Below are 19422 nucleotides of genomic sequence, written 5' to 3' on the forward strand. Positions count from 1 at the left end.
CCATTCCTGCCGCCATTCCTGCCGCTCCCGCTGGATGCGGCCTTGCAATTTGATTCCTGCTTGCAGGATGCCTTTTCCTTGGTCTTAAAATTAAGAGCTGGACACGGTTAAAGGGTAAAGGGTTTTTACCTTGGTGTTTTATAAGGATTTTTGTGGTGTAGCACTTCACCAAGGCGCAGCACGCTGAAATCCGTGCACGCGGCGGGTCGCGTATACGGTTTTTTAGGCCTTGCAAATCGGCATATCTAACAAAGATGTCCCAATGAGACTCTTGAATGAATAGTAGGATATGTTTTATCATGAGGTATTTTTTCCTGGATGGGCTTAATCTTAGTTTACAGGATGTATTTTAGAGAGGACCTTGGATTTTCAAGATAGCGTGGGGCTTTCTGGCCTCTGACTGCGAGGCCTTTAGGATGTCTGGTTTCCTGGCTTAATAGAATATCAGGATTGTGTTATCAGACTTAAGGAATTACAAGTATGTATGTTAAGGGCATTGAAAATGCATAAAATATGTATAAAAGAAAAGGTAAAAAATTGTCATGGCATCAAAGACTTTGGAAATTCTCCTGAGCATTCCAAGGATCAGGCTGCTGGTGGTTAAAGGACTGCTGATGTCAGGATGGATTAATACATCTTTTTTCCCAAAGGAACTAACTTTTAGGAGCTTTTTTGTCTCCTTTGGTGTTGTCATCCCCGAGCCTGTGATAGTCAAACAGAAAACACCATGGACTGGGAAAGGAGCAGGTTATGTGAATTTGCCTTTTCCTCTCAGAATACTTCACTAATAATATTTTTTAATGCATTATGGAATGAGGTTATTTTCAAGGCAGTAGTGCTGACACATGGAAGTAACCCCAATCTTTTTTACTGATGAAATTATTTTGTTGCTTTCAGGCAGTTATTTTTAATTCCAGATGCATACGACAAACCAATTAAAAGACACATAGAGCTGAACTTAGACCTCTCTGTCTTCCACTCCATTAATCCCTCATTGCAGTCCTGGTGCACATGCAACATGTCCAGGTCCATTTGAAAGAAGCATATCTCAAAGCAAATATGGGATTTTTTCCCTCAAATTATAATTGTTTTGGGCAATACTTTTTTTTTTTTTTTCTCTAGAGAATAAACAGGATATATGCAGTACAGTGTAATGTTTTTTGTTTTAATGAGAAAAAAACACAATGTGGTTTTTAGTGCTGCCAGTCCCTAAAATAATGTATATTTTAGATGCTACAGACAGGTGCTGTCACAAAATGCCTCCCTGGATTGGGATGCACTGTGGGAAAGCTGATGCTTCCCTCATGGTGCATCACCCAGATGCCCATACCTGTTTCAGCAGGTACATTTCAGCCCAGGCACACCTGAGCAAAGCAATGAATAAGTCATCAGCTCTGCTCCAGGCTAAACTTACATTGGAATCATGGAATTGATCCTTGCAACCAGAAACCCAGGCACCTTAACAAACCCACGAGGTCAAACTTCTCTGGTGCCCTGGCTGACACCCAGAGGCCTGGAAGGTCCCTTGCTGCCACCACTGAGCCAGTGCTGAGGGACAAAATTCGTGGTGTTGCAGCGAAGTTGGATGAATTTCCCTTTGGAAATATTTTCCAGCATATTGAGAAAATGTCCAGCTGTGAAATGATTGTTGCTGGTAACACTGGAATAAGGTCTAAAACTCTGGGAGGTTTTTACAAGTGGTACAAAACCAGCCAGAATGATGTGCTGACAGCAGGGTGGTGACAGCACCATCACTGATTTCATTAACAATCAGTGTCTGACTACAAACATTTGTTTAAGGTGAAATTTCTTCAGCATTTCTTCAGTTGTTTTGTGGAAACACAAAGGGAAACTCATTCTATTTGTCAACCAAACATTTTTTTTATCCCTGAAAATGTTAAACATTGCTGGATCAGTTTAATCTAAGTGGATGTGAAGTGCATTATCAGTACAAACATATTCCCCTTTTTAATTCTGGAGCTTTTTTTCATCCTTTGAATAAAGGCAATAAATGATTCCTTTGGCTTCTAGAAGGATTTGGATCAGGCCCAGTGCATTTCTCTTGCCCCCAAGGTCTTTGAGACCATCCCTGGGCTGTTGTCCCTGCTCACAGCCTTTAGTGGGCACCTCCTGGAGCTCCTGGGTTGCTTTGCAGGCAGATTCCTGTACAATTCCTTCATTTGGCAGTAAAGATGCAAACCCAAAGGAAAGGAGTGGGAGAAGCTGAAGTGGAAATGGAAGCAGAAAGGCAGCAGCTCTGTCCTTTGCCACAGTTTATACTCAGTGTGAATAATCTCGAGCTGCTCCTGGTCCTGTCTCATTCAAGAAGGATTTTGCCTCACAAATGCACATTATTGTGTTAGGCTTTGACTCCAGCCAGCCAAAGGACATTCTGTTTGGCTTGAAAGCTTTGCTAAAAATTGCACTTGGGAACATGCTGTACCCTCTGGTTGCTATGAAAATAACTCCAGCACAAAATGCAGGACTCTACAAAAAAAAATCTTGCCTACAACAGCCTAGATGCACACATGTACATCCAAACCTGCAGGACTGTGCACAGGTCTGACTGCAAGATTTTGATTAAAATGTTTTAGTCCTTAACAAACAAACAGAGCTTAAATCTATAGTTTCCAAAAAGCAGCACAGCTTCCTGTGACCTTCAACATGAACATGGAGAAAGTCCACACTGGACTGAGTTTTCCTTTGATTTAGGTGGTCACTTTGGCTTTCTCTGACACACAGAGAAATGTTATTTCAGTCCATCATTAATAGTCAGGTTAATAAGCATTACACAGGATGTTCTTTTGGTGGCATTACATATCTAGAATGAGGAAAATTCTCTGTAGGTAATAACATTTGTTCTGTTCTTCTTCATGCCACCTCTCAAATAATCTGTTCTGTAGTTTGGAGCCAGCACACTCCAAACTACAGAATGATGTAGGATGCTTCAGGATGAAGCTGCTTTTACACTCACCAACTCTTTTTGGTTTGTGCTTAAAGGAAGTACAAATATAATAAAATCTTTGCTTGGACTAATCTTTTTTTAACACTTGGCTTGTGCTTTGCAACTTAATGGGCTTAATTTTATTCAGTCCTGATCCTGCAATTGCTCTGGTGTACATGTAAATATGAGGCTGTGGTCATCTCCCTGCAGGACTCCAAGTGAAACCACAGCAATTCTGAATTAATGAATTAATTAATGACTGTGAGCGTGGTGGGAGCAAAGCCAGCCCTCCAAGGGGCACCCAGAGAGTTCATTGCCCACGCAGGGGATGATTTGTTTGGTCCAGGGCACCTTGGGAGGCCCGTGGAGAGGCTTAAGAAAAACATTAGGCAGAGCCTGGGACCATTAGTGGCCATTTTAATAATCTGCTGCTTTTTCCCTCAAACAGATTAATGAAGTGAGGGTCCTTGCCAATTCCACTTCAGGGAACTGCTGTTTAGTTTAATTCTGTTAATTTTAAGCAAATATAATTTTATTTTTCATCTACCCAATGCCTGCTTCAAGAAGATGCTGCAATATATTAGATATTAGATATTAGGGAATATCTATGATTTCTGTTTTGTCCTGGCTTGCTGTTTCAGTAGATAGTGATGTGTACAGAGTGTCTGTGACCCTCTCTACTGCTCCAGTGCCAGATAAAGCTCGTGCAGGACAAACAGTGGGCTGTCAAAGAGCTTATTATGCACAGGACCAATGCAAATGGTTGTTTCTCTTGTCTCCCCTGGCTCCCAGCACGAAGTCATGTTAAGGTGACAGCAACCATATTCTAAACAGCATAAGAATTACAGATCCAGTGTCACCTGCTGACAGGCTTAGCAGGGCTGCTGCCACAGCCACCCCTCCAAGGGATCTCACTTACACGGGGCCCTGTTTCAGTTTACAGCAGCTCAATCTATAAGCCACAAGATCTGAATTTTCAGCTAATAATGAACTTCTGTGTTGTGAGTCTGTGGTTATGTAAGGAGCTCTGAGATCTGGGTCATCCAGGAAAGCAGAGCTTGGAGAAGTCCCTGGTGGGAAGCTGACTCAGGAGCCCTCAGTCTGGGCTGCAGGGGTGTTTTTAGCTCTCTGTCTGTGTGTGCACAGACCCCGGAGGACTTCACACCTCTGGTTACTCCCAGAGAGGTTTGTGTGGCTCAGTGCAGCTGAGCTGGGCTCATTCACCTTATTTTTAATTAATCTAATTCATTTCCCTCTTTCTGCCTTCCCTGTGGTGCCCACTGCACACCTTTAGTGTGATCAGGGTGTGGTGGCCTTGAGCAGTTTGTGCAGAGCTGTCCTTCCTCCTCTGCAGCCGCTGCCTCAGCTTAAACCCATCGCTTGTTTTTCCAGCGGCTTTATGAGCTACAAACTTTTATATTCTGACTTCATTCTGTGAATAACAGTTTTGCAGAGCCCCTGATTGATTCAGTGAGGGTGGTTCTTTGGAGCTCTGCCCACGATTCCTGTGAGTTTTGTGCCTGCAGTGAGTCACTGCTCCCATCTCTGGGTGTCCCACGGAGCTCTGGATGGGCTCAGCCCGCTCCCCGTCCCCAACCAACCCCCAGCACCCAGAGGGTATCAGCTCATTACGTCTGGAGCTGTTCAAAGTGATCTGGGTATGAACAAAATGAAGATTTTAAAATGCAGCTCACTCAAATGGAAACAGTTTTTTACTGGAGCCATGAAGCAAGTGGGTTTCTCTCCGTGCCAGATTCGCTCTGCGGCTCCAACTGTTGAGGAAACCGTAGCTCTTCGAGAAGGTTGCACTGAAGAAAGGGAAGACAAAGGCTGTGTTTTAACATTTTACATTCAAATTATTATTCCTGCACTTTGAGAGAGACTTAATGTTTTAGCAGACATTAGGAGCTGAAAACAGTGACTCCATAGGACATTATGTTTGGAAAATTAAATGTTAATTAAAAGGCAGCGTAGCAATGAACTGATGCATGAATCACTGATTGTTTTTACAGATCTGGTTCAAAAAAATGAGGATGATCTATACTTACATGTATAAGGCAGTAATTTACGTGGTTATAATGTTTTACTGCAGAACTGTACTTGGCAAATTCTAAAATAATAGCACTGGCAAACTTGAAAAAGCTGTAATATAAAGTCAAAGTCTGTACTGTTTAGCTTTGTTTTGGCAAGGCAAGGGAATGGAATCGAGGATGCCACTTCCATACAATTAGCAGACAGTGTGATCTAGCAGCACAGTGACTTTTTTGCATTAATGTATAGAAAGGTAACTCCCAGAAATGCTCATTTTTATCAATCCCCGCATGTGTTCTGTGGCAAACAGGAGTAAAGAGGTAAGGGTGAAAATACCTTTTTGTTCCTTGGCAGCTTGTCATCTAAATCAAAAGTAACAAGCTCTACAATTTGTGAGCCTCTACATGTCACAAAAGATTTGTAGTTTGTTTCCAGCCTTTGGCGATTTGTACTTTTAAGTGTTTCCAAGATGAAGAGTAACATCACTTGATTTAAGGGACATTTTCCTTTTACCTCTAGGCCAAGGCTAACCTATTCCAAGGTCGAGGGAAAGGAATTTGATGAATAAGTGGTGATTTTGGGTGGTTCACATCCCCAAAGTTTTCAGAGAGGGAATTAAGAATTATTGGCTGGGCAATCAGTGGCTAAAACACAGAGAAAATAAGGTTGATTTGCATCCCACTTGCATAAGTGCCTGAAATCTGCAGTGGAAGCCTAAGCTCCTTAGCTGATATGTATTTTCCTCGGTTTCCACCAACTAATCAGAAATCAGATAGAGTTGCAGTGGAAATTTCATTCCACTGCCTGCCCAGACTAATGTGTATTTAATGTTTTGGCTTCAGCCTCCAATGAGCTCTCACACTCGACTGAGCAGCGTAGCACAGCCAATAATAGATAATTATTAGGGGCACCACAGCCACCCAAGGTGATTGGCAGTGTGAAATGGTGAGAACGTGTTGTTGCCAAAACTGATGACTGCCAATTACAGTTGTGTGATTTAGAGACTGAAATAACCTGCCTTTTCCATTCTGCTGGGAATATGGCAGCCTCTGACAGGCTCCTGAACCTCTGACTCTGTCTGTTAAATGTAACAGGGAAATTTGGTTTTATTGACAGAGAATTCAGCACGTGAAGAGGAAATTGAGTTATTGTAGCTGATCAAAGCAAAGAATGATGCTCAAACTTATTAATGAGACAGGCAAAAACATGACAAGGAAAATTTCTTCAGCAGAAAAGATGTTTTTCTTTTTACCTGTGTCCTATTGAGGGTCTGTGAGCTCCAGCCACAAACTGCTTTTTACTGTAAGTGCTGTCTTTGTTGGAGCCATTAGTGTTAATAAAAATGAATGAAGTCTCCATTTGGGATGAAGTTTGTCCTGATCACTTTTAGTTTTTTAGCCACCTCTAAAGACAAAGACATTTCCTGTTTCTGCAGCTGCATTTTAAATGAATGAGCTGAGCTCTCCAGATAAGCCCAGTTAATGCAACCCATTACCAAGAGGTCAAGAATCTATTAATGCTAGTTGTCCTCCTTGTCATGATGAACCCAACCTGTGAGACTTAGAAACAGGATATTACTTTTCTCTATCCTTTGAATAAGCCAAAAAGTTGTTGTTTGTTTTTTTTTTTTTTTTAAATTAATGAAATGCATCAAAATCTGTGTAAATGTGTTAAAAATGTGTCTTTAAGGGGAAATATTTTTTTATCTCAAGGGAGAGTTGGAATCTAAACCAGATGCTCAAGAGTCCAAAGCACTTACCCTTGTTTTCTGTCAGTCCTTGGGATACTGAATGCGTGTTGGCCCTTATTCTTTCATTAAAAATGAGCATTTAACCCTTTGAAGAAAGGTCAGAACTCTCAGGGAGTTCTGTTGATTTTGCTTTGCTTTGTATCCTGTCCTCTAAGGTTTTTTTTTGCTTGGCTGCTGTAGTGCCATGGTAATGAAATACATAAAAATAGTGCTCCCCTTTCCAGCTTTCACACAGCAGAGTAACTCAATTTCATGATGAAATTTGTCATGTTGATGCCTTATTACTTTGGTGTTTCTTTTTTCCCTCATAAAAATGGTCAGTTTGGAGCAGGAAGCAGACCTTGCTAATGCTGCCTATTTTATACAGAGTCTAAAGGCACAAGAGTTTGGGTTTTTTTTTGTTTTCCCTCCCCTGGCTTCTTGAAGCATCTCTCTCCCCTTACAGCTGCTCCAGCTGTAAAACAAAATATCAAAACTTCATTAGAGTTGTCCAGTCCTCCTGAGATCTTTGTAACTTTGCTTTATTTAGTTAATTTTGGGGGATTTTGAACATGACCTAAAGTCCTCTGTATTATGACCACAGACTTTTTGGGATTGTGTGAGGAAAGAGCTCCTTCTAGTGACTGGAGAGCTGGTTCAGAAACCACAGCCTGCCTCATATGCCAATATTTGGGGTTTTTAATTCCATTTCCGTAGTTCCAAATATGCTTTCTGCTCAGTAGTGAAATAATAGGTTGTCTTGCTTTTTCACATTTGATGTAGTTTAATAGATTTCAGATTATTTTTTTTATCAAAATATCAGGCTTTTGTTTTTATTATGTCACTGCTGTTAAACATCTTATGTAAGTGTCATGTGTCAAGATGCTGCTGTAATTGTTCCATAAATTTTTAATAATTTCAAGCTGTCTCTGAAAAAAAAAAAAAAAAAAAAGAAAAAGTTAGGTAGATTTTAGTAAGAAGAAAATGTTACTTTTTAATCTGTCTCAATATAATTTTTCTTCCAGGAGAGAAACTTGGATTCTCTAGTTATATCTAAATTCAGCTGAAAATTCAAGCATGATGCATGAAGGAGTGCAGAGCATTGCAATAGGTGCTCTAAAGAGTTATTGCCATGCTTGGTATGAGTTTTGTGGTTGCTGATTAAATGCCTGCAGGCAGATAATTTCTCTCTGCTCACATCCTCGTGCTCCTGGTCCTGCAGAAGGAATGGAAGAAGGGTCCCAGTACCTCCATGCGGAGATTTCTGAGTCCCATGGGAAAAATGAACCTCCAGCGAGCCTTTTCCCCAGGAAATACAAACCTTCCTGATTTTTTCCCCTCAGGACTCTCCCCTGAAGGCCGTGCAGATGCTGTGGGTGAACCTGATCATGGACACGTTCGCCTCGCTGGCGCTGGCCACGGAGCCGCCGTCGGAGTCGCTGCTGCTGCGCAAACCCTACGGCCGCAACAAGCCGCTCATCTCCCGCACCATGATGAAGAACATCCTGGGCCACGCTGTCTACCAGCTCACCCTCATCTTCACCCTGCTCTTTGTCGGTGAGAGGCTCTCCCAGGCTCCGTGCCCAGCTCACAGGCGGCTGGGCTGTGCGGCCAAAGCGTCAGAATGCTTTAGGTGTAACGAGTTAACGCGAGTTAACTCTGCCTTCGTCATCCTGGGGGATGGGATGGGGTGGGATGGGATGGGATGGGATGGGGTGGGATGGCATGGCATGGCATGGCATGGCATGGCATGGCATGGCAAGCACAGCAGGCCTCGTGTTGTAGTCACTTCCCATATTTTGTTACCCTGGGGATGGCCCCATTGAGTTTTTTTCCCTCCTCATAAAATACAGGTTTGGGCTTTGGTAAAAGTTTGTAACAAAACACAGCATAGAAGGTGATGTTGTAATAGAATCCACACTGCTGCTTCTATACTGAAACTTCATTGTGAGATTTGTCGTGGGGATTAGGGACAAAAAAACAAATTAAAAAAAACCCCACAAAACAAAGCTCAGTAAAAATCAAGATCCATTTTACCAAGAGCAAAGTGTTGTCCACAGTCCAGAAATAATGTTGATCTTAAGTGGTATGGAAAGTAAGTAATCAGCATTAAGTGATACAAATAACACTCTGCTTTGACATTTAATTTCAGGAATGGATATTAAAAGGGGGCAAAAAGTCTAATTTATTGGATTACTGAATTCTTCTTCAGGCCTTGCTGGAAACGGATGCTTTTTATAGGTTGTATTTTGGAGAGGGAAGGGAAGGAGGAGAAATGTTTCTTGCTGCAGGGAATAGTAGGAGCTAATAATAGATTCTGTTGCTCCACAATAATAACTGAACTCTCTCAAAGGACAGATGATTTTTTCTGTTGGGTGTAGTCTTCTTGTCACTTTGTAGTTGCTGTTAAATCATGTGCTGTCCTTCAGATTTTTTTATCTTATGTACAGACTTCCAGTTAAGCAGAAAATGTAAATTTGTGATTTTTAGGAGGCTTTTGGGCTCCATTGTGAAAGCCTTGTTCACTTTATGGCCATGTGGCAGTTTATTTGAAATGCTCAGGGGAGGTGATGATCTGTTCACAGTGGAATTAAACCAAAAGAATTGCCAGGTTTCTGAAGAGAGGTGGTCCCTAACACTGCTAGATTTACAGGGAATTCTGAGAATGTCTGCATCAGGAAATTAGAATTTCAGGTTCTCTAAAACAGGTGAATAAACTCTTGGTAATTCATGTGATATGAATCTTGGAACAAGAACTTCTGTGAACTTTATGGGGAGTTAGAAAGGTTTCTTGATGAGTTTTATGGTTTAAAATACTTTATACTGAGCCAGATGAACAGCAAACCAAGGTTTTCCCCCCCATTCTAATTGCTCCTGTGTGTCTTTGGAAAACTCCTTCCTACTTTGAAGGACACATCCCATCCAATTTTCTGATAAGCCTTGGAAATAGTATTTTCCTTTCTAAACTCCACATGGCTCAGCTTTGCAGTGGCATGATGTGCAAAACTCACCGCTCCTGTACTTAAATTTCAAATTAATGAGAATTATTTCTATCTTGATAAAATAATACCTTTCTTTTGTAGGGGGTTTCTTCAGAGACCAGTACATCAAGTTTTTTCTCCTTTTTTAAAATTTTATTTATTTTTCTTTTTTAATTTATTGTGTTTGAACATACAGTAAACGTCTTTGAGGCATCAGAAATCCAGAATTCACTGTCTGGTCCTGTCAGGCTGTGGTACAAAAAAGAAAATAAAACAACTTTATTTTTTGAAAACTCATCACAGCTTTAGTTACTCATCATGGGTTATATCTTGCTTTTTTATTGGTCACATCTATGAGTGAAAGCCAAATTATCAAACTAAACAGAAGTGCCTGATGGTGATCAACCCCAAATCTATTTAAAACAAGTGGTATCTGTGTTGTTTTCTGTTGTTGATATCCTTCAATACTTGGCAGAAGTTACTGGATTAGTAGATGGGTAAAATCTGGTGAAGAGGGGTGGCTTCTAACCACTGCAGAAAATCCAAACACACTGACACCAACCTTAAGATTTTGTTGCACCTGAAAGCGTTGAGCACTTTGAGTAATTCCTGCTTGGGGAGATAAAAGCAGGGCTGACAACATTGTGTAGGTGTGGAGTTGTTAGATAGGAGCCAGCATTTGAAAAGCTTCTTGCTCAGTTGAGATGTTTTTTGCTCATTGGTGCAAGGAAAGTTGTACCTAGGAAGGTGTGAAAGCAGAGCAGGGAAGGCAACAGGCTAACGGAAACAAGGGGAATATAAATTGGTTTGATCCATTCTGGAGGAAACTTTTATTTTTGTCTCCCACCTAGGTGAGAAAATGTTTAAGATCGACAGTGGGAGGAACGCCCCGCTTCACTCTCCTCCTTCTGAGCACTACACCATCATCTTCAACACCTTTGTCATGATGCAGCTCTTCAACGAGATCAACGCCCGCAAGATCCACGGCGAGAGGAACGTCTTCGACGGCATCTTCAGAAATCCCATTTTTTGCACTATTGTCCTGGGTACATTCGCTATCCAGGTAATGCTCTGGGCAGGAATCTGATGCCTTCAGAGGCCGGACAGAGTTAGAGGAATAAAATAGGGGTTTATTAAAAGGCCTTTAAAGGATGCCGCTTGGGCAGTCCAAGATCCTGGATGTGGCTCCAGTCAAGATGGACCATGGGTCACAAATTTTCACACTTTTATAAGTTTTGGTCCATTTCATATTGGGGTTAATTGTGCAATTCCAGCTGCAGGTGATGCAGTCCCATCCTCCCAGATTGCTCTCCTCAATTCGCTGCTGTTTGTACTTTTTGGGCCTGAAGCTGCAGCGGTTCTGGGGCTGGAAAAGGATTGTTGTGTGTGCCTGAGCTGTGAGGAGAACTTGCTGACACTTTGTATGAAGTTCAGAGTTATATACTAATGCAGCACAGAATCTGCAAAATATGAAAGCTAAAACTTAAGGCATCAAATACTTTACTGTTTTACATCAGAAATCCACCCAAAGTTGTTTGGGGCTTTCCTTCTCTGTGTTTTCTTTTTAAATTTTAAATCTAAGTGCAGCAGAAGGCCCATTTAATAGTAAACCACTTGGTTTCATGTATTATCTCAATCAATACAAGTGTTAGTAGTGGAAAATGTTATGTAGCCATACTAATAAAACAGAAATTTTGATCCTTAAAACTGAGATAATTCTTAAATTAATCTTAGCATGTACAATAATACTGGACATCATTGATATTGTAACTGGTTTTTAAAGAAGAAATTGTTTAATAGCATACCAACTAAGCATTTTACAATTATTTATTACTCCTTGAAAAGACAAATTTACCTTCAAACAGCTGATGTTGAACTGTTCTTCTGTTCAATGCCACTGCCCAATGCTGCTCAGTATTCCCAGCAATAATGCCCCTGGATTGTGATCCCTCTTGTTCCTCTCCTGACTTTGCTGTCCCATCACAAGTGAACATAATCACAATAATACGCATCTTTACCAAATTTTTCTTCTGTTGAGAATTCCTCTTTCTGCTCCTGGCATCCACCCTGTAATTGATACTATTTGATATTATCATTTAGATATCTATTTATTGTCATTATTGCTCAGCTCTGCAGTGGCAGCTCATTATTGGCACCTTTCTCCTGGGAGGGGGAAGGAGGAGGAAAGAGCAGTTTGAACTTGGACTGCAGTGATTTGAAAAGGGAAACTCCTCAATAAATTGAATATTGGAGGAACTGAATACTGAAGTGATAGGAGCTTCACAGGGATGAAGCCAATTTAACAGCTAATTCAAAATAATGAGTTTAAAACTTGGACAAATTAAATCTCTGGATTCAATTTCAGGTCTCTGATTTTGCAGCAGCAATATTAACAAGAAATATCAATAATATCTGATTTTCAGTTAGTAAAACCTTCTCAGACTCTGTGTGTTTTTATCCTGCTGAAGGCGTGGGGTTCTCCCACCCCCTTTCTCCAACAGATCTGGAATTTTCTGTACCCCCTGTCTCCCTCTGATGCACATCTGTAAATGCACAATAAAATTCTACTCAGAGGGAAAAGTCTTTCTTGCAATGGATATGCCAAAATAATAATAATAATAATGCTCACTTTTAATTGGGGATGCAGAAGTTTGTGAGGTTTGATGGGTTTTTATTTGGGACCAAAACTTTGCAGCTTTTTTTTTGGTTTTTTTTTTGTCTGGTTGTGGGGTTTTGTTGTTGTTGTTTGGTTTTGTTTTGTTTTTTGTTTTGTTTTGCTGCCTTTTCCCCCAGAAAAACTGACCCCCTTTCCTCAATGCTTCTCTTTGTAGATAGTAATTGTCCAGTTTGGAGGAAAACCATTCAGCTGCTCTCCCCTGCAGCTGGACCAGTGGATGTGGTGTGTATTTATTGGATTAGGAGAGCTGGTGTGGGGTCAGGTAAGCATTCAGGAGGCTGCACATTCAAAGGTGTGATGTGTTTGATATTCCTGTTTTTCCTTGCTCTCTCTCAGTGCCCACTGAACCCCAAGGCTCTCTCTGAGAGCTTCAAGGAGAGATTTCTTAGTAAGGATCATTTATCCCTCTGTTCCTTTGGGGTTTTTTGTTAATTTTCATTATCTTTCCTTTCTAGCAGGGTAATTGCTGTCTTCAGTTAGGCTTTTCAGTCAGGGTCATCTTCAGACAGGCTTTTTGTGGAAGATGTTGAGTCACAACTTCAGTCTTTCAGTCACAAAAAAATGCAGCAAAGGTAAATGCACTGTGAACTTCCCTGGAAGAGAATTCCTCCTGTAGGATGTGGAAAAAGTTTTGGAGCTGAAATGAAGTTCTAGTTCTAGGTCAACCAACTCATTCCCTTGCTGAAATTGTCATTCTGGCTACTGTCATAGATAAAATTCCAGTGCCTTTCAAATGTTCCCACAGTGATTCTCCATCCATCTAATTCTGTTTGTGAAGGATGAAAGAGAGAGTGCAAAAACAAACAAAAAAAAAAAGGATATTTTTGCCTTTAATGGTTGTTGAAAAACTCAAATTAATGTGAATGTGTCCTTTTTTCAATGTCTGCTAGATCCTCTGTCATCATTGGCTAATATATAATTATATAATGATGACAAAAAAATATTTCAATGATATTTGGATCATTTATTTAATATTTATCAATACTAAATAAATTTGGATTAACTCTCTGGAAGTGATGTACAGACACAATTAGTATTGTTAATATTCAACATTATACTTTTATGTGCAAATGCAGGTTGAAAAGCTAATAATAATAATAATAATAATGATTTTTTTCACCTGTGAATACATTAACAGGGTATTTAAATTGTTGCCAGCTGGTGCAGTAAAGAAAAATGTGAAGTTACATTTTTTTCTCTCAGATGTAAAGATATTTGTAGGTCCACAATTTGCCTCTATGAAGAGTCAAGAAATTGCCCACTGCAATTGAATTCTGCTGTGGTTCTGCTGGAATTGTAGTGAATAAATGCTGGCTTTAAAATCTGATTATTTGTTCTCTTCTGGGAAAAAAATAACTTTTTTTGACAGTTTGGCCTCATTTTTCTTTAGCAATAAATCAGAAAAGCTTTTAATGTATATCTGGCTGAAAACCACCCCTATTTGATGATTCTGTTGTAATTATTACTTGAGGCTGGGATTTGACTTAAGGCCTTGCAGGAGGAAAACCTAAAATCAGTTTGATAATCTCAGAAAGGATTTTTTTGGGTTTTTTTCCAACTGTTTGGAAAATATACCAACTTTTGGAGAAAGGGAAAGTTAAGTAGGGAGAGGGAGAAGAATCCAAACTGCTTCATTCAGCTGTAAAAATTTCCCACAGCCTTTGATCAATTTTTTGGCTTCTACATTTTGTTTTCTGTGGCTATAACCATCAAGAATGAATACAAATATCAGCATTTTTTTTTCACTTTGCTTGCCCAGGTTTATTGTTAGACCTTGGACATTAAATTACAATTAGTATTAGAGCACCTCCACACTTATCACTGAGAAGATAGCACATACAGAGGGGAAAAAAATCTGTCTTGTGGTCATTATTTAGTGACCAGAAAAGAAAAAAGGAAGTTCAAACCAATCAGTTATGTCCATCTTTACATGATTTACAGTCTGTGGCAAGGCCTTTCTTCATGGAGCTCTTCAGTGGGAGAGAATTCTTTTCCTTTAGCAGTGATGCTTCTCTTCCATCTCAGCCTTTTCTCTGCTGCTGTGACTCATTCTAATTCAGCACAAAACAAATTTGGTATTTTTTTATTTTCTTTTTTTTTTAAATCCATGTCCTGAACCCTCTGTTCTTGTGAGCCATGAAAAGCAATCAAGATTTCCAAGTTTTGCTGTCAAAGCAGGCACTTCTGAAAGGAATTTAAGGAATAGTCTCCAGGAAGTCAATTGGAGATGCTTTGAAGGACAGTTTTTTGACAGCTCCCATCTCTTCTGAAAGCCAAGACCTTCTAAAGTATTTCATATCCCTTTCCCAGAATTATTGATCACTTATTAAAACTGTGATCATTTTTCTGGGAATAATATTTAGTTCTTCAATCTATTGAGCCTGTGTCCTGAACTTGGTGGGTGTTGGAAGATACAGAAATGAATAATGAAAAAAGAATTAGAGAAGAATTAGAGCAGAGTCTCATCAGCTTGGCTGAGGTGGCTCAAGAGAGGAACATTCTTCAGGGACACACACAGTCCTGACCCAGAAGAGTTATTTTTATGAATATTGGCTTAAAAATCCTTTATCACCATCACTTTCATCAGATCCCAGAGTTTCCAGTAGTTTCTCTCTGTAGAGTGCTGGCATTGTAGTTTGAAAGCTGGGAGGCTGAAGGAAATTCTGTAAGTATTTACCTGATCAGCATTTACTCTTTCTTTTTCTCTCCTGCTCTTTGCTTGTGTCACACCATTAATTTTCCAGGTTTGCATCTTGTTTTTCAACCCCTCCTTTAAAAAGGTTTTGTAGTAGTGTAGAAACTGGGTTGGGTTTGGTTATTTTTGGTTTTTTCTTTTCTTTAAAAACACTGCAGTAAAACTGTTCTTGTGGATCGTGAAGCTCAAGGAGAGCCTCAGCAAACTCAAAGGTTTGCTTTCACCCTGAAAAAATCCACAACCTTTCCAAGTGTCTTCACTGCATCCCTTCCAGTTTTCCAAAGCTCTCCTCACCAATTTTCCTGCAGCTGTCTTGGTTCTCTCTCTTCATTTTTCATCCATCTGAGCTTCACAGCTGTGGTTGCTCGCTGCTGAAACGAAGACAAAAAAGAAAATTGCAGCAGTTTTTTGCTAAGTGGGTCTAATAATTTGTTATGTAGGAGATTTACTTTAAGCATTCAGTGTGTTCCAGGTAATGTCTTGTTTAAATTGCTGTGATTTGCTCCTGGTTTGATGCAATGAATCAGAACAAAGAGGAAATGACTGCCCAACAGGGTAACACTGAAATGGATTTAAAATAATTGTCCAGCTACAGCAGCTGCAATTTTTTAAGCTCATTCTGCTGTATTAGTTAATTCCAAGGACCACTTGGGTGGGCAAACAGAATAAGAAGAGAGGTTAAGTTAATCAGAATTTATTGGTGGTAAGGACACAGAGTGGGAGAGAGCCCTGTGAGAAATCCAACAGCCAGATCCAGCCCTTCCAGAAAACTCGATTTTGATAAATGCCAGAAAAGCATTCCAGCTTCTGGAACAAAGGGAAGCTGAATCCATGAACCAAGGGAGGGTGAGAAGATTTATCAGCATGAGATACAATGAATTTTCACTTCCTGTTATCATAAGTCATTAAAAAAATCCAAACTCTAATTGGAGAGCTATCAATCTGGTTAAGTTTTTTTTTGCATAATTACACTGAAATATTTCCATCTTGTTTTATCTTCTATTTGTTTTATTGATAAGACTTTTTCTAGCCTTGAACCTGCTCCACACTGTGGTTTAGTGGTGCAGGTCATGCTAATTGTTTACACAGTAAATTAAATATATTTGGGACTAAAATGGAGCTGTCCAAGTGCAAAGTGCTGTTAGAAACAGGCTTAGCTCACCCTTAAAGATCTAATTAAATATGATTGTTCTTTTGTAATTAGCAGATTGTTATACTGTTGCTCTTGAATGAGGCTTATGTTTTCAGTACTTTTTTATAATTTTAGGTCATTGCAACCATCCCAACAAGTAGGCTAAAGTTTTTAAAGGAGGCAGGGAGGCTGACTGAGAAGGAGGAGGTCCCTGAGGAAGAGCTCAATGAGGATGTTGAAGAAATAGATCATGCAGAGAGAGAGCTCCGACGTGGACAAATCCTCTGGTTCCGAGGGCTCAACAGAATCCAAACCCAGGTATGCTAAAAGTAAACGCCCACAAGGTCTAAAAACACCCAAATAAATGATTCATGTGAGATCAAGGCAAGATAACATTAACAGGAAAGCCATGGAGTGTTTGTGTGTGTGTGGAGGATGGCACTGGTCAATTGTTTTCCAAGGAAAAACATGGAAAAACAAAACAGGGGAACGGGGCAAAGGGGGTGTGTGCAGCAGAAGAGATAAATGGAAAATATATAAAGAGATAAAATGCAAGGCCAGGAATCTGTGATTTGAGAATAACATGACTGGGTGTTCTTTTTCTCCTAGAGTGATTACAGCTCATAAAATTGTGCTGCTTGGCCAATGTCAGCTTGCAGAACGTTAGGAAAGCTTTCTAAAATGTATTGCTTGATTTGCTAAAAAAAAAATACATTGTTGCTGCCATTGCTGCACTAACAGAATAATTGAAATTGAGTCTGAAGTATGATGTACAATTTGATTAAAAAAATAAATCTGTTCAGTTCTGGCACTGCCACACATCAATCACGATTAAAAGGGATTGATTTTCTTTCCTATTAGGTAATGAAAAATGTGGTTCTGGATTTTAGTAGGAATTAAGCAGCCATTAACTATTGAGGTGTAGGAGCTGGCTATTAGCATTCCAATTTCTCTGATTCCCAACTTTTGCCAAACACAAAAACCCACAGCATTTTTTTAATATAGCAGCCCTTTGCACTGGATCCTGGTGCTAAATACAGTGCAGGTTAAGGAGCTGTGAAATTGGTGCTGGAGTGCTGAAGAAAACCATGTGAAGTATTTTGCCTTTTCCCTTGCAGTGAAGTGTTTCATTGCACTCAGGTGTGCTCTGCTTGATCTTTCTAAGATCAAGTATTTCTGGCAGCTTGCAGCAGAGAACAGCTATCACCACATCAGATGTGCGTGTTTTACATGAGCCTGACAAGGAAAAGAGGTGAATAATTAAGAAAAAGATCTTTCTTTTCTTGAAAGAATCTTCTAAAGAACATTTTTGTCTCAGAAGATTTGGGGGTTTTGTCTTCAAACAAGATAAACAGCACATTCTGCTTTTTCACATCTACAAATTGATACATTTGGGGGGGGGGAAAGATGCAGCCATGAATTTAGGGAAAAAAAAGATGGAAAAAAGTCAAATTAGGGCAGTGAAGTCTCTTGGCTGCATAAAATAAAGAGGGTGGAAAGTGGTGGTAGAGAGATGAAGAGCTGGGGAATTCCCAGGGTTCTGTGGTAAGTGATTAAATACGGATCTTCAGCTTTGAGCCTGGGTGTCTTGACTCCATTGAGTCAAGAGCACTCATCACTAGAGAAAATTCAAATTTCACTTGTGACAAGCAGGTGCCCAGGTACTGGTGACCTTCAGGGAAAGATGACCTCTAAATGTGCATTCTTTTCTCCCTGGTGGCTGTAGGAGGAGTGTTGCCTGTTGGCACTTCTGTCAGGATGTCTTTCTGGTTGGGGTGAGTGCAAACAGCTTCCAGCAACACAAAGCAAATGACATCCTTTCAGTTCTCTTTCTAGTCTGACAGGTAGCTTTTAGTTCTGCATCTCTTTGTCCACTTAATTCACAGAGAAATGATTATTTTACACCACTTAAACCCAAATGAACATTAATTATATCTCTTTGCTAACATCCATCTTGCTTTCCTTTCTGCTCTTAGTTGTAGAAGCACCCCTAGTAGGATGTGTCCTTCCTCTCTGCCAAGAGACCTCCATGATTTTTCTTCTCATTTTATTTACTCAATGACTTTGATTTTTTTTTTTTGCATCCATTTCACATCTGTGGAATGATAATGGAAAAAGAAAAAAAGAAAAGAAAATGGGCCAACAGATTCCAAAGCAGTGCCCAGGTGTGCAGTGGAGAGTGATGGGCTTAGGTCAAATTTAATCCCTGCTGGAGGGATTAAAACAGCCCCTGAGCTGTGTGTGAGGCCCATCCAGGTAGATTCATTCCCCTGTAACACATTTCTCAGGAGGCCTGCAAAAGAAGAGCTCCTGAAAGAAGACTGGGATGTTTTCAGCATCCCTGGGAGGATTAGCAGGGATGCTCTGCTGTCAAATGCACTCCTGGAGATGTGGAAGAAGAAGGCAGAACATCCCCTCCTATTGTATCTCTGAGGATGGCAGCCTAGGACAAAACTCTGGGCTCAGGACCAGACTGGCCATTCAATCCTAACAACACCAGTTTCCACACTTGTGCTGTAAATTGGATTATTTGCCCTTATTTTCTCTTCAGTCCCTGTTGAACAGATGGCCCCAGCTCCCAGCAAAGCCTTTCACTGCTGAAACAAAGAACCTACAACAGGCTGGGTGCTGCTTTCAGATAACCAACACATCTTCCTTCGAGTGCTCCCATTTAAACCATTTAAACCCAACCAAACTGACAAAACTCTGCAGTGTTAAAGAGATTTTTTTTGTCTACAGAGGGTTCAACCCAAAACACCAGAGGAGGGATTTCCCCTGGATTTTTCTGCTTCTGTGAAGACATGCATAAATTTACTTGAAAGAAAGGTGTATGAAAAGTGCACACAACTAAGCCAGAGACTGGCTGCTCACTTCTGATGCTCTTTTTGGCCTCCTTTTGTTCATTTAGACATTTTGTTGTCTGATAAATGTACAATAGGGAATCTCTGGATGGATGTGTGTTCCTCTTCTCTGAGTGGAAGTGTTTCCTTCCTGGAAAGGAGAATCATCTCTCTCAGATGACCACTGAGGAGTGAAGCCCCACAAATAGCTCACCTTAGCTATGCAGGTTTGAGGAGGATATAAAGGGGTCTGAAACTGTGTAGAGACAGGACTTTTCAACAGTTTTCTGCATTTTTTTCCAAGCTTTTGTTGCCATTCTCACAAATTCTTCATTCTAAAGGAGGACAAGACTGATCACACCCTCTTGGCAGGTCTAACATCCTTTGGGAAGT

At 40.3% G+C, this 19422-nt stretch overlaps 1 protein-coding gene across 11 annotated transcripts in view; it reads left to right on the top strand.

Annotated features, from left to right (window-relative positions):
- Window positions 1-19422, top strand: part of ATP2B2 (ATPase plasma membrane Ca2+ transporting 2) — a 398601-nt gene that overhangs the window by 361867 nt on the left and 17312 nt on the right. For all 11 annotated transcript variants that reach the window (XM_015640841.3, XM_015640842.3, XM_033517387.1 and 8 more), the window contains 4 exons: window positions 8048-8261; window positions 10537-10748; window positions 12517-12624; window positions 16325-16507. In XM_015640841.3, coding sequence (XP_015496327.1) covers window positions 8048-8261; window positions 10537-10748; window positions 12517-12624; window positions 16325-16507 — 717 coding nt within the window. The remainder of the gene's footprint in view (window positions 1-8047; window positions 8262-10536; window positions 10749-12516; window positions 12625-16324; window positions 16508-19422) is intronic.

The sequence above is a fragment of the Parus major genome, chromosome 12 (genome assembly GCF_001522545.3).
Source record: "Parus major isolate Abel chromosome 12, Parus_major1.1, whole genome shotgun sequence".
NCBI classification, from domain to species: domain Eukaryota; kingdom Metazoa; phylum Chordata; class Aves; order Passeriformes; family Paridae; genus Parus; species Parus major.